General features: G+C 38.3%; 1 protein-coding gene across 1 annotated transcript; it reads left to right on the forward strand.

Annotated features, from left to right (window-relative positions):
* The first annotated feature begins 432 nt into the window (after positions 1–432).
* LOC128506981 (uncharacterized) lies at positions 433–4,780 on the forward strand. The gene is made up of 6 exons (XM_053477597.1): positions 433–472; positions 846–1,031; positions 1,228–1,320; positions 2,864–2,959; positions 3,047–3,093; positions 3,823–4,780. Exons 1-6 carry the CDS (start codon positions 433–435, stop codon positions 4,216–4,218), a joined length of 858 nt encoding a protein of 285 aa, XP_053333572.1. The 3' UTR covers positions 4,219–4,780.
* The last annotated feature ends 8,952 nt before the right edge of the window (positions 4,781–13,732 follow it).

Below are 13,732 nucleotides of genomic sequence, written 5' to 3' on the forward strand. Positions count from 1 at the left end.
GTAGGGGACAGTAAGGGTTTTCTGTCACAGACTATTCAACACTGACAGGAAACTATACATGTTAGGCAAAAAATAACAGGCAGGAACAATATTGTGTAATCTACTATTGTGTATAACAAACTGAGGGGAAAAAACTGTTAATAGTGCAGTACACTATTAACAATACTGTTAAAAAGTTCAACACCAGAACTACCGACACGCGCGCGCGCGCGCACACACACACACACACACACACACACACACATACATACACACTCTGAGTGGTTTTTTGTCACTGGGTCAAAAGTGGAAGTGGACGTGACGTTACTTTCTACTAACATTACAGAAATAGACACTGCACAGTCACAGAGACAGAGACAGTGAGTGTGTGGTCGATAACTAACAGTACATTATTAATTATTATTTTCCAATGTTTGTGAGTCTGGATGTAGAATGGAGATGGTCCTCATCTTCACCTTCTGCCTGATTCTAGGTAAGTACAAACACTTCCAAATCCTCATCAGTCTCAGTGTTCAGTATCAGTGTCACATTAAAGCTTTGCACTGATGGACATTCTACATGACATGCATGATTTGGACTATTAGTCCGAGTGTGTTGTTTAAAATATCTTTATTGATTAATGCACACACATTATAAATGTGTCATTTTGGTCTTATATGTTACACCATGGTCCTGGATCATATTTCATTCCACTGTATATTATTCTCCAGCTGGTACTGATGCTGTAACTACAGTAACTGGATACAGAGGACGATCAGTTCAGATTAACTGCTCCTACACATCTGGATATGAAAAAAGCACAAAGTATCTCTGTAGAGGTGGATGTTCTGTTTTGCTCATAAAAGACATTCCTGTTAATTCTAAATCTCCGGCTAAAGACTCCAGATTCTCTCTGTATGACGACACAACAGCAAAAGTCTTCACCGTCAACATCACTGATCTGAGACCAGAGGATGAAGGAACTTACTGGTGTGGGATAGAGGGGATAGTGTATGATTCTTACACAGAGATTCAGCTTCTGTTTAAAATGGGTAAGGATCACAATTATCATCTTTCTAATCTAAATTCCATGACTGATTGTGAACATACTGTAATTTAAGGCAGATTATTAAATCACAATATACAATGTATAAATACTTCATTTTTATCTAGAAACTAAACGATTGATGAGGCTCACTGCCAGTAATCCTTAAAGGGCAAGAAAACAAATTCTTTCAAATCTTTCAGATGATCCTTCCATCCATATTGTCTCATCCACCACACACCCCACACACTCCACGAGTCCATCAGTGCATGCCGAGATCACACATTCAACAACAGGTATGAACTTCTTGTTTAACCTTTTCACCACATTCCTCATATTATTTATCATGAAAAATTGGCATTTTCGCAAAACTACTGAAATGATGCTAACCACTTTACCACTGCTTCCTCATCTCAGAGTATGTACAATGTCATGCCTTGTATGATATTGTACATTTAAATTATTTTAATACGGAACAGAAAGTTCAACCCACGACAGGATTGAAGACATCAGCTCTGGGGGGAATAAATGTTTCAGTCATGTTGGTTTAACCTTTTAATCCAGACCAGCTGCTGTTCATTTTTGTATTCCTTTTTAACCACTTAATCTTACTGCTGTCTAATCGTCTGCCATACATGTAATGTCAGAAAATATCTGCATCACTGGGAACAAGAAAATGCTTCTGAGTTCATAAAAAACACTAAATATCTTTCTACAAGGCTTTTATCAATTATACAATATTATTTTATATATTGTAGTGGTGTTTTTTCCACAGCTATAATCTGCTTATAAAAAGTAAAACTGCAGCCACAATGGCATTATTATATCTGTCAGTCTACAACCACGTGTGGTATTTATTCAGGTTAAATGTACACATGGTACGCCTACACTTCCCTCAGTGTGGTCTGTCTGAGCAGGTGTGGTTTCCACATTTCCAGTTTCAGTGGTTTGAAAACATGCACCATAAACACAGGAGTTATTATACATTATCTAGTCGGCTCGAATGTGAACATGTTCTTTGCCTCAGTAGATTCCTGTACACTGCAAAAAATATTGGATTGTTATTTAATGCAGCTCTTGGTAACACATATTGCATAAGTTTGTCAAGTTTGTTGTTTCATAACCGTGTTTCTTTGGAAATAGTCCAACATCCTCATTTGGATGTTCTGGTTTCAAGACAGAATTTAACAGTAAGGCAGTCCACCAGTTGTAAGATTTAAGATTGTAGATTTGATATCTGGACTTTTGCTTTCCTTAAAAGTAAAGTTAGTGATACATGTCAAAGGTTAATAATTTTTTTTTTTAAATCTTTCTCTCTCACACACATAAATCACTGTACAATAAATTTGATATTAAATAAAAAAATAAGGTTATAAGTGGAAAAATAAAAAAAAAGTTAAACTCCATGCCAAAGAACATAACTGTAGTGTTGCAGAAATACCATCTGTTTAGTAAACAAAACATTCTGTTTAGTAAACAAAAGTAGAAAAAACATGGATGCAGCATACTGTTTTAAAAACACTACTCAGTACTTTTTTACAGTGTTTTTATAATAAGGATTATTTAGTATGAAACTGTACAAGGTTTTGCTTGCGTATGACCACGGGTTCTAACTGTAGTCATGAGACATCTGAAGGCGATGAAACCGACCACATCATTTATATATTCAGTTTCACTTTACTTGCGTACACACACACACAGAGACACAAGCTTAGAGTATAATTATTAAAGTAAAATCTGAAGATCTGAATAATCTAAAAAAAATATATATTTAAATGAAAATGATCAGTGGTCAGAGATATAAAATGATGTGTATTTTTGGTCATGTTTCTCTTCTAGAAATGTCAACCGTCATCACGGCTGTGTCTGTGGTTCTAGTGCTGCTTCTCTTTTCCCTTTTATTTGCCGTTGCCCTAGAGAGGAAAAAGCACCAAGGTTCTAAAAACCCATTTTTTATACTAAATATTTCATAATATTAACATTCTTAAAATGATGGCTTTATTATCTTCCCCTGATTCTCAGGTTCCTCTGCAGCCCAACTGACTCAAAGCTCCTCAAAGCACAAAGTGGTGAGTTGTGATTTTGCCCAAATTTTTCTTTGATTTCAATAACCCAAAGAAACACTGTTGTCTGTTGTACTGCACCAAACCTTACATTAACTGATTTTTTTTGTTAACATTTGTACAAGATTTATGAAGTTAATTGTAAATAAATGCCATACATGTATATTTACATGCAAAAAAAAAAAATAGAGTAACTCACACAATGCAATATTCAAACCCAGGAAAGCTGAGCCACAACCTGGGTTAGAAAGTGAATGCATTACCAGTGTATAACAAGGGGAAGTGAAATTAAAAGAGGAGTTAGACTTTAGAAGTATGAGGCCTGGTATCTCATTCCTATAGCAATTTAAATAATAATAATAATATTACAACAGAGGACTGGAGTTCATTATTTTAATTTATTTATTTAAACTGTAAGTAATAGTTCAGCATTTCTCTCACAGATTGACTTCACGTGAACATGCATTTTACCAACAATTTATATTTTTCTGATCTCAAGTATGCCAAACACAGGTGCAGCCTAGAAGTAGTACCTAGAAGTAGCGCTTTATCTCTCTTAGTGGCAAAGCAGGGACATGTCAGTCTCTTCCTTACATACATAAGCAAATACTATGTTGGTAGTTTAGAGGAAAATAGCCTGATTGATACGTTATTTTATATATATAGAGAGAGATTAAAATTTTACATATAGATAGTTTAGATTTATTTAACACTTGTTTACCTTCTTGTGCTCAGGTTCCATGTCCTGATTATGAGGAGATTAAAGACGCCAGAATTCTTACTAACTCAATTTACTCCACTGCTCCACCTCCCTCAAAACACTTTGAGATTTATGCCAACACTGAATTACCCACAGGTTACTCTGATCATCTGCAAGCTGTTTATACTACAGTAGATCACCCATCAGCTCCTCCTGATCAGGACTTCTACTCCACAGCTCAGTTACCCACAATTTCCTCTGACTCATCAGTCAGCGCTGCTCCACCATCAGTTGTGAAATCTGCTGAAAGACTAACATACGCAGAAGTGAGTTTTGGCACCAGGTCTAATGATGCAGCTCCAAAAGTGATCTACAAACATGAAAATAACTCATGTGAATATGATAATGTTAACATAACTGAATACCACTAGTTAGCAGACATTATCAGGTGATAAGCTTACAAGGTATTTGTAAGTTAAAGCACCCATCATATTACGGAACATTATGTGCTGTTTTAAATACATATAGTGCTGATTAGTTCTCAAGCCTGAATATGGTCAAATGCCAAATCTGGTGTTTAATTTTCCAAATAACAGTTCCGACAACAGTTCTTAAAAAAATTAAAAATATTTAAAACAACTGTCAAATATAAGTGGATCAGTAGTTAAATGTAAGCAACACACATTATTTCTTACTTCGTAAACAATCATCGTGTTTTTCGGTGCAGAATTATATTTCTAGTTTCACTAATTTCAGTGTATTTATAAAATTTTGCATTAATTATTAATAAAGATTTGAGTGAAATTTGTGGCATTAAATTACACTACATTGTGGATAAAAACTATTTGCGAGTCATTTTGTCCATGACACTTCTGTATCATCTTGCATATGGCACAAATGTGAATAGATTGAGTTGTGGATGTGTATTTCCCTTTATAATGTGATGAGCCCCCCTGGGAACCCTAGTGCTATAAATGTCCTGAAATTGAAGGAGGGGTACCCGGTGGACTGTGCAGTTTTAATCACCCGCTGAAGAGCTTTCCGTTCCTGAGCAGTGCTGTTCCCATTAAACTGGTGGTAACACTTTTGACTGTGGTTGACATGCCAAATTTCTTAAATGTTTGGATGTTAAATCCAAATTTTAAATATTTTTACCCTCTCCACTTCAGTCTTAAAAATATAGCTCCTTTCTCCTTCTTCTAGGATTGATAATTATTTCCTTGGTCTTATCTACATTTATGACACAAGGTCATCAGTCTCGCCACTTCTTTTATGTAAGACGTTTCCTCTCCTCCTGTGATCAGTCCTATGACTGTGGTGTCATCTGCAAACTATGTCGAACAAAAAGTACCCCTATTTACCTCCACCTATTTATATGTTGCATGTGCAAAAAATGAATCATTCTGTAAACCATTAACGTAAAAGTTAAATATACCAAGCAGTCCTAAAAAAAATAATAATTGAGAAAGAGGTGGAAAATAGCCTATCACACTGGTGAAAGCATTATTTACTGCTCACAAACGTGAAATGATCATGAAATGATACAAATCATGAAATGATAAGGTGGCTAAATTATTGTACAGGTGACTAATAGGTAAATCACCATCAAACTAATTAAAACATCACGTTGCATTGCTCCAAAACAGCCGAAAGAGTGATGGGACAACTTTATACAGGTTAGTTAGCATATTTAAATTACGTTAAATGCGCGTTCATGTTTCCAGTTACCTAGCTAACTTAGCAAGTGAAAAATGTCCGCCAATCCAAGGGTTTATCATTGGGATATGTTTTTTTTTTTGTTTTTTTCTTTTTCCCCGATTTTCTCCCCAATCTAGTCGTAGCCAATTCCTCCCCGTCACTAGGAGGCTCCCACATTTAGGCTACTACCACCACTCAGTCGGGAGGATGAAAGCTATCCCGTGTTTCCTCCAAACCACGTGACGCGAGCCGACCGCATCTTTTCGAACTGCTCGCTCACGCACCGTTAGGGGCGGAGTAACACACTCGGAGGAAAGCGCTAGCCACTCCTTCCGTGTGCGCGAGCTCACAGACGCCCCTGATTGGCTGTAGAGCCGTGATTAATGGTCTGACAGTCAAAATGTGGAGGGACAGCCTTGTAGGAGTCTTTCATATTGCTGTACTGTATACTGTATGCTCTAGAATGTTTTTCTTATCAGAAAAATTACATATTGGTGATACATGGGCAATACATTCCTGAGATTACAGTGGTTAAAATGACCAGCTACTATGATCACAGAATCTGGATATGCCAGCTCATGCTTGCTGATGACGTCATACAGAGTTCCCAGGACGGTCACATGATCAGCCCCCAGCCGAATGTAAACAGCTAGCAAAAACACTGCATTAAATTCCCTGTGGTAGATAGAAGGGTCTACACTGCACCATTATAAGTTTAAATTCCCCAGAACAGTGCTTTTCAACAACCTGCAACAACAGGGGTAGCTCAGTGGTTAAGGCATTGGATTTACGGTTTGGAAGATCCCAGGTTCAAACCCCACAACCACCAAGTTGCCACCCTTGAGTAAGGCCCTTAACTGCTTAGATGTATAATGAGATAAAAATGTAAGTCGCTCTGGATAAGAGCGTCTGCTAAATGTAAATGTAAACTACACCACCTGTTGTTCACATACACAGATATGCTGCCACCTCTGTCTTGCCCAAGTCTGCTAATCTCATCTGATAGTCAGGTTTCCATGAAAATAAAAGCACAACATGGTGGCACATATCTCATGGTGGGTCATAAGTCTGGTCCTCAGCTTGTCCATCTTGTTATCGACTATACTATTCCACTTGCTATGTATGTATGCATTTAGTCATGTTGATATGGCCAAGAAAATCTGCTGAAATTAAAATAGAGCATGAGAACAGGGGGAAAATGCAAAGTGACATTGAACTTGACACTGTTGTTGGTGCTAGACAAACTGGTTAGAGTATTTCTGAAACTGCTTTCCAGTTTAAATGTTTATTCAGTGAGGGCAGTTCTCTAGGTGAAAATAGGTGTTGATGTCAGAGGTCAAAGGAAAATGGCCAGACTGGTTCAAACTGGCAGAAAGGAACATAATTCATGGTATTAGTTTTCATTTATTATTATGATGACACATAAGCCAGATGAGAAAAACTTGCTTAATAAAGTTGAGTAATGTGTAAAGGACATAAGAGACTGTATGTTAATTAACTTTCTAATGTTTAATCCTAATAAGACATATTTTCTGGTACTAGAACAACACATGCATCTAAAAGTAAGCTTTTTTATCACACAGTAACTCTGGTTGGCCTTTTTGTTCCATCATGAACAACAGTAAAAGATCTTGGTGTGATAAATTCCAATGTTTTATTAAAGCTCTTGTAGATAATATTACTAGGAAAGCATTACTTCAGCTCAGGGAAATTAGTTTACCTTTAGGTTGGATTATTGTAATGCAGCCTTCGATCTTCTTTAATCCTTCTGCATTGATTGGTAGATTGATTTGTCCTCTTAGCCAATACGATGCTGAGGGTGCTGTGGATTCTAAACATCATTCACGATTCCTTTTCCACTCTTGTCTGCCTGCAGATTTACAGTTTGCCTCATCGAAGGTCAGTCATTGGTTCCTCAGATCTTCTTAGATTTGTTTGAGCCAAGTTTCCATGATCCAAGCCGAGGAGGTAAATCCAAATGCTGAGCACGGGAAAGTGTGCATGTTGCTTTAAAAGTAAAGAGAGTGAGCCGGGTTGTGTAGCGGAAGTGCGGCATGAGCTCTGTGGAGAAAATGCAGAAGTGGTTAATGCATGCTGGAAGGTTAATGAATCGGAAGGTTTATGCTGGCTGAATGGAGATCAGATCTGCGAAGCCAAATCTTGATTGTAATATTGCATGGTTTGAGGCAGGAAAATCAAACAGAGTCCATGATCCAGATTCATGAAACGAGATTGAGGGTCAGTAGCCAAAAATCCAAATGACCGCAAGTCCAAAACAAGAAACGAAAGCATAGTCAATAAAACAAAGTATGAGTTGGTAACTGAAACGTTAAACAGATAAAGCTGCTGGAAGGTTGGGCATAAAGGCACACACTATTCTGGCAGAGAATAGTTGTTTGATGGAGTGTTATATAAAGTGGAGTGATGAATGGAGATGGGAAACAGGTGTGCTCAGGGCCGGTGCATAAGGTGGTCAAAAGAAAATAGTGGAGTGGAGTTGCAGGTGATCATGACTTGGCTTTAGAGGTAAGCTTAACCTGGCATTCCTTGACAGAGAGCTTACAGTATGTTTATATAATGAGCATATGAGCCCACTTTGGACATAATGAGCTTACATTGGTCCTCACCTTTTGGTCACACTAGCTCACCAGTACATTTTGGGAATTTCCTCCCAAATTAGTGATGGAGAGAGAAAAGTGAGTATGTGAGTTCCGGGAAGTTAATTTCTTTATGTTCAGCACTAATCTGATACCCAATGCAACACAGGATATCTTGAAGGGCTAAGACCAGTGGCATTTGTTAGCTCTAAATTAAAACACTCTGAATAAATTCATGCTATTAGTTATTAGCTAAAGTTATTAGTTGGAGTTTCGGACACTAAAGTGAGCTGTGGTAGATTTAATAATTAATAATTTGATAATTGTGTAGTTACCTATATAATTACCTATATGGGGCAACACTTACTGCACAGACAATCTGTTGACATACAGTGTATGCTAACAAATGTATTGTAATCCAACACAGAAGGCTTGATGCTTTATGTATGCATTTTAATTATTCAGTACTGGCCTGGACACATGTCTTAGAAGCCACTGTCCCCAAATATGTGAGAAGAACAGAATGACAAATAGGAGACCTTACACTAGATAAGAGTGAAGTCTATTTGACAAAAGTATGTCTCATAGTCTATCTCTCTAAATGTGTGCCAACAGGCCAGGCCGCAAAATAACTCATCCAGCTTGTATTATTAAGGATGTTCGAGAGAAGTAATGCTGGAATCATTATGACCTAGGGGAAAAAATGCTAACTATTTAGTCTCATTTTTGTTTTTAATTAAAAATATCTGTGCACTGTAAAGGACGAAGTAAAGACCTGCAGAAAGTGTCACACTCATAGGTCTTCTTGCCAGAATGTTGCTGTAAGGTTTTATAATATTGTAAGACATTATAATCTAATAAGAAGATTCCTGTGCCCTGAGAACATCTTCCTCACTGTGCTTCCTGATGCCTTATGTGGTAATACCTTCTATATCCTGTATCCAGACGAATATACAGTCAGACGGCTCTTATCCACTATAACCCTTTTGTTTAATCAGGAGAATGCAGATGTATTTCCCCTCTCCTGCCTGTTTCTGGCTCTCTCTTTGACTGACATGTTAATGACTGGTTCTTTTGATGTTTGGGATGCAGCACTCCTTTAAATGTGCTCTTTGCTGAGTGTGTGTTTGTCTCTCCCAGTCGATTGGCCCTGGACCGGCAAGTGTATCAAATTGCGGTGGACACAACCAGGTAAAACTCTTCTTCTCTTAGTTAAAACATATCTCAGACACACTTCTTCTTCATTTAAACAGCTGCCCTACAAAATCAGGTACTATTTGCACTCAACTCAGCTGTGACTATTTATAGAATGAAGACAACATTTATTTTGGGCCAGGCACAATGCAAGACTGCACCTGCATATTTGCTTATTATTTGTGTTCCATTACAAATTTCTTGTGTTCTACATTTGCTGCCTGGCCAAAAAAGATCTCACAGTAATATTTCATTGGACCACCTTTTGCTTTAAATACGGCTTTATCATAGGTTATCACAATGTCACAACATAAATTTCAGCCCAGAGTTCCATAAATTTTTCTCCAAGATCTTAATGATGATGATGATGATGGGAGAATCGGACTGCCATGCAAATCTTCCCCAGCACATCCCAAAAATATAGAAGGAGGTTAAAAATCCTTGTCAATCAGTACATTCAGGTCATAAGGTGACCAATCTTTTTTCTCCTTTGCTGAACCTTAGACCTGTCTAACAGAAGCAGCCCCAGATCATAACACTACCCCTACAGGTTTGTATGGTTGGCACCAGCCATAATGGGTGGATCACTTCTTCGATCTCTCTTTTTATGCTGATGCACCCATCACTCTCGAACAGGCTTACTCTGGACTCATCAGACCACTTGACCTTTTTCCAATGCTTCATATTTCAAACTGAAGCCTTTTTTATTAGCCCCACTAATAAGTGGTTCTTTTAAAGTGTACACAGCTGTTTAGTCCCAAACCCTTGAGTTCTGTTTGTATTGTGAGTGTGGAAATGCTTTAAGTTACAATCTTAATATGCATTATAAGTTCTCTAATTATTATTTTTTTTATTTCACCAAGCATTTAAGTGATCTCTCATCACACTCATTTAGGATGTTTTTTCTGATTACATTTCTTTCTCGAAGCTGATGGTTTACCACTATCCTTCCAGGTTTTAATAATGCTATTTCCAGTTCTTAACCCAATTTTAGTGATTTCAGCAATCTCCTTAGTTGTTTTCGTTGCTTGATTTAAGGACAATAATTTGATCAGAGTAAGCAGTCACTCACCAGCATTATACATATAACACAGGTAGTAATCTATGATGCAATACTCGTTCATCTGTATACAAGTAACAGAGTAAGTCATGAACACTAAGCTCTACTCTCACAGCAACAAGGACCAAAAAGGTCTACAGACAGTTCAATTCAATTCAATTTTATTTGTATAGCGCTTTTAACAATTGGCATTGTCCCAAAGCAGCTTTACACAATTAAAAGAATTATTTAAGTTTGGGAATTTAAATGTGTATAAATCAAAATAGTCAGATAGTCCCTGGTGAGCAAGCCGTGGGCGACAGTGGCAAGGAAAAACCCCCTGAGATGGTAGTAGGAAGAAACCTTGAGAGGAACCAGACTCAACAGGGAACCCATCCTCATCTGGGTGAAACAGAGAGCACGAATTGATCTGCATTTATACAGTGTTTCAGTTGGCAGGCAGTTCAGCATAACAGTTAATGTTAATATGGAGTCCAGTTTAAAAACTCAGGTATACTTGTATGAAGTTCGAGTCCTGAACAATCGAACGGTCAAGTCCTCAGAGAAACAGCTGCCGACACCAGTTGAGGCCAGAACCGTCTTCTAGGTAGAGAGAACCACCCCCAGACACGAGACACATCCCAAAGAGACACACGGGGCATCCATGTGACGAGATCTCCAACCAGAAGCGGGGCACCAGGATGGGTCAGACAGGTCCGAAGGGCAGAGGGAGTCTGGATCATTGGCAGCTCAGGAACGACATGTGTAGCTCGACAGAGAGAGGGGGAGAAAGGGGAAGAGAAAGAACAGGGGAGAAAGAAGAAGAGAAGAGATAACAGTAAGGTCTGGTCACAGTCATATAATGTATAATGTCAAAGTATATTAACTGTAGAGTGCAAGCAGAGACTCCGGCAGGACTAACTATAACAGCATAACTAAAAGGGAGGGCCAGAAGGAAAGACAGACATAAGGGCTCCCTGAGATGTAAAGCAACCAATCACCTTACCGTCAACAAACCTGAGTGATCAATGAGAGTGAGGAAGACAGCATCCAAACATACCAGTTCACCATAATACTCTACGTCCATGAGTCCCCCAGATCTGCTCCTTTACCTATGGCAAATCTATTTATAAAAATGCTTGATTAAATAAATAGGTTTTTAGCCTGGACTTAAACACTGAGACTGTGTCTGAGTCCCGAACACTATTTGGAAGACTATTCCATAACTTTGGAGAAAAAGCTCTGCCCCCTGCTGTAGTTTTCCTAATACGCGGTACTAATAAGCCTTTGATCGAAGTAGACGTGGCGGATCGTAAGACGCTAGCAGTTCACTCAGATACTGCAGTGTGAGACCATTTAATGCTTTATATGTCAAAAGTAGTATTTTAAAATCAATGCGAAATTCCACAGGGAGCCAATAAAGTGAAGATAAGATAGGGGTGATGTGCTTGTATCTTCTGGACAGGTGTAGCATCCGTCCAATGAAGCTAGTATTTGGCACCAGTAAAATGGTGTTGTAGTACTATGGGCAGGGCCCTGGATTTTTTTATAGTACTGACCTGGTTACTGTTAATAATCAAACTTAATTGTTTTAATTCTTAAAAAAAAAAAATAAAAATAGAATTGACGGTACCTCCACTTATTTTTTTATCATTTCAACCCACTAAAAATACTGTTGTGCAAACTCAATAGAAAATAGAAAAGCAATGGATTACAGTTCCGTGCGGATCATGGCCCATGGTTTGGCAAGCACATGACCATTGGATTAATTGCGGATCAGATTTTAATGATCTCAAAGTAAGATAGCCGATATTGCTTTTTAAGCAATTAATTACACAAAGCAGTCATCTCTATGTGAATGGGGCCTGTTAATCAGGCAACAACAATGGCTAGTGGTAAAATGATGAAGGAAGAAGGGTAATGGACAAGCCGTTGTATTTAGTGTAGGCACTGTAGCTAAAATACATCGAGCATGGCCACACATCTGAAGCGACATTACTCTGGTGTGCTGTCAGGATGCAAACCACAACAACCACAGCAACCGCTGCTGACCGCTGCTTACTTTGCACCAAATCAGAGCAGGATAAAGTGATTACCAAATGTATCAGGATGTTTATTGTGGCAAACATAAGCTTATACTCTGTTGTGGAAAGCAAATTATTTAAAAACATTTAGAGTGCTACTGTAGTGCCATGCTACGAGATACCCTTATGCACCCAATTCAGCATGAAGATCATGCCTGAACTTTATGAAACAGAAAAAAAACTAAAGCTCCAAATTGTAGTTTGTGTGTTAACCTGTGGAGGAAGTGTCAGAAAAATGGATATGAAAGCCCTTGTCTTTTTTTTTTAAGGTGCCTCCTTTTAATATGGGCCATTTTGCTATATTAGACATTAATCTTCTTGCTTTAAAAGTTCTTGTAATACAACGACATAAGGAGAGAAAAAATCGCCGCCGCTACTGGGTTCACCCTCTGACTGTGCAACTTCAGATTTAAGGAAGTTTTTTTGTGGTTTATTAAGAAATGCAAAGTTTCACGCAAGTTTTTCAATTACTGTCGGATGTCAGTTTCCACTTTTGATTGTCTGCTGCAGCTGGTGCAATGCTGCACGAGCTGGGCTGGATCAACTTCCTCCAACATTTTATTTAGCTTTTTTTTCACATTTCTCTATTTATAGCATGTAGTATCATGGGATATATTCGGTCCTCTAAAGCCTAAAATGAATGCGAAGAAAACGCACAAGTTTTCCTTGCATTTGTTGGGATTTGAACAGCAAGAAAAAGCTGCATGCAAAGTTTTTTGACGCCCTATAAAAGCGCAGGCGGACAAATGCACGTCACCAAAGCCTGTGTGAACATTATTTTCACTCCTATGTTTAGAAAACCCTCAGTGCCTGATCCGCGCTCACCGGACGCTACGACCGGCAGAAAAAACGCTCAGGCCTAACAAGGCCTAACTTGAAGCTTGTATTGAGCAGAAGGGGGCGTGTCCGAATGAAGTCTCGCTCCAAGGTGTTTGTCGTTTCCCTGAGAGTCATGTGACCAATGACAAAGAAAGCTGTGCGTTTGCCAGAATCACATGACTGAATTATTATATTGGAGATGTTTGTCCCTAAATCAAGATTCAGGAAACTTTTATTTTATTTTTTTTGCATTTCACAATGAGCTGTACATTTAATTCTTATATAATATATTAAGAAGAAAAATGCACACAAAATCTTATCTGAGGTTGAAGAAAAGAGAGCAGGGCTTCTGAGATTGTTTTCCTTGACAGAATCCCTGCAGAACACCTATGGTCCTAGTGCCTTCTCTTGTGAGCGCTCCTCTTCAGCTCACCCAACAGGTTCAGGTTAAAAAATAATTTTGGGCCACTCTGTAAATAAAGCCTAAGTCGTCATGTAAAGATACAGGTAGGGG

Source organism: Clarias gariepinus, chromosome 18 (genome assembly GCF_024256425.1).
Source record: "Clarias gariepinus isolate MV-2021 ecotype Netherlands chromosome 18, CGAR_prim_01v2, whole genome shotgun sequence".
In the NCBI taxonomy this organism is placed as follows: domain Eukaryota; kingdom Metazoa; phylum Chordata; class Actinopteri; order Siluriformes; family Clariidae; genus Clarias; species Clarias gariepinus.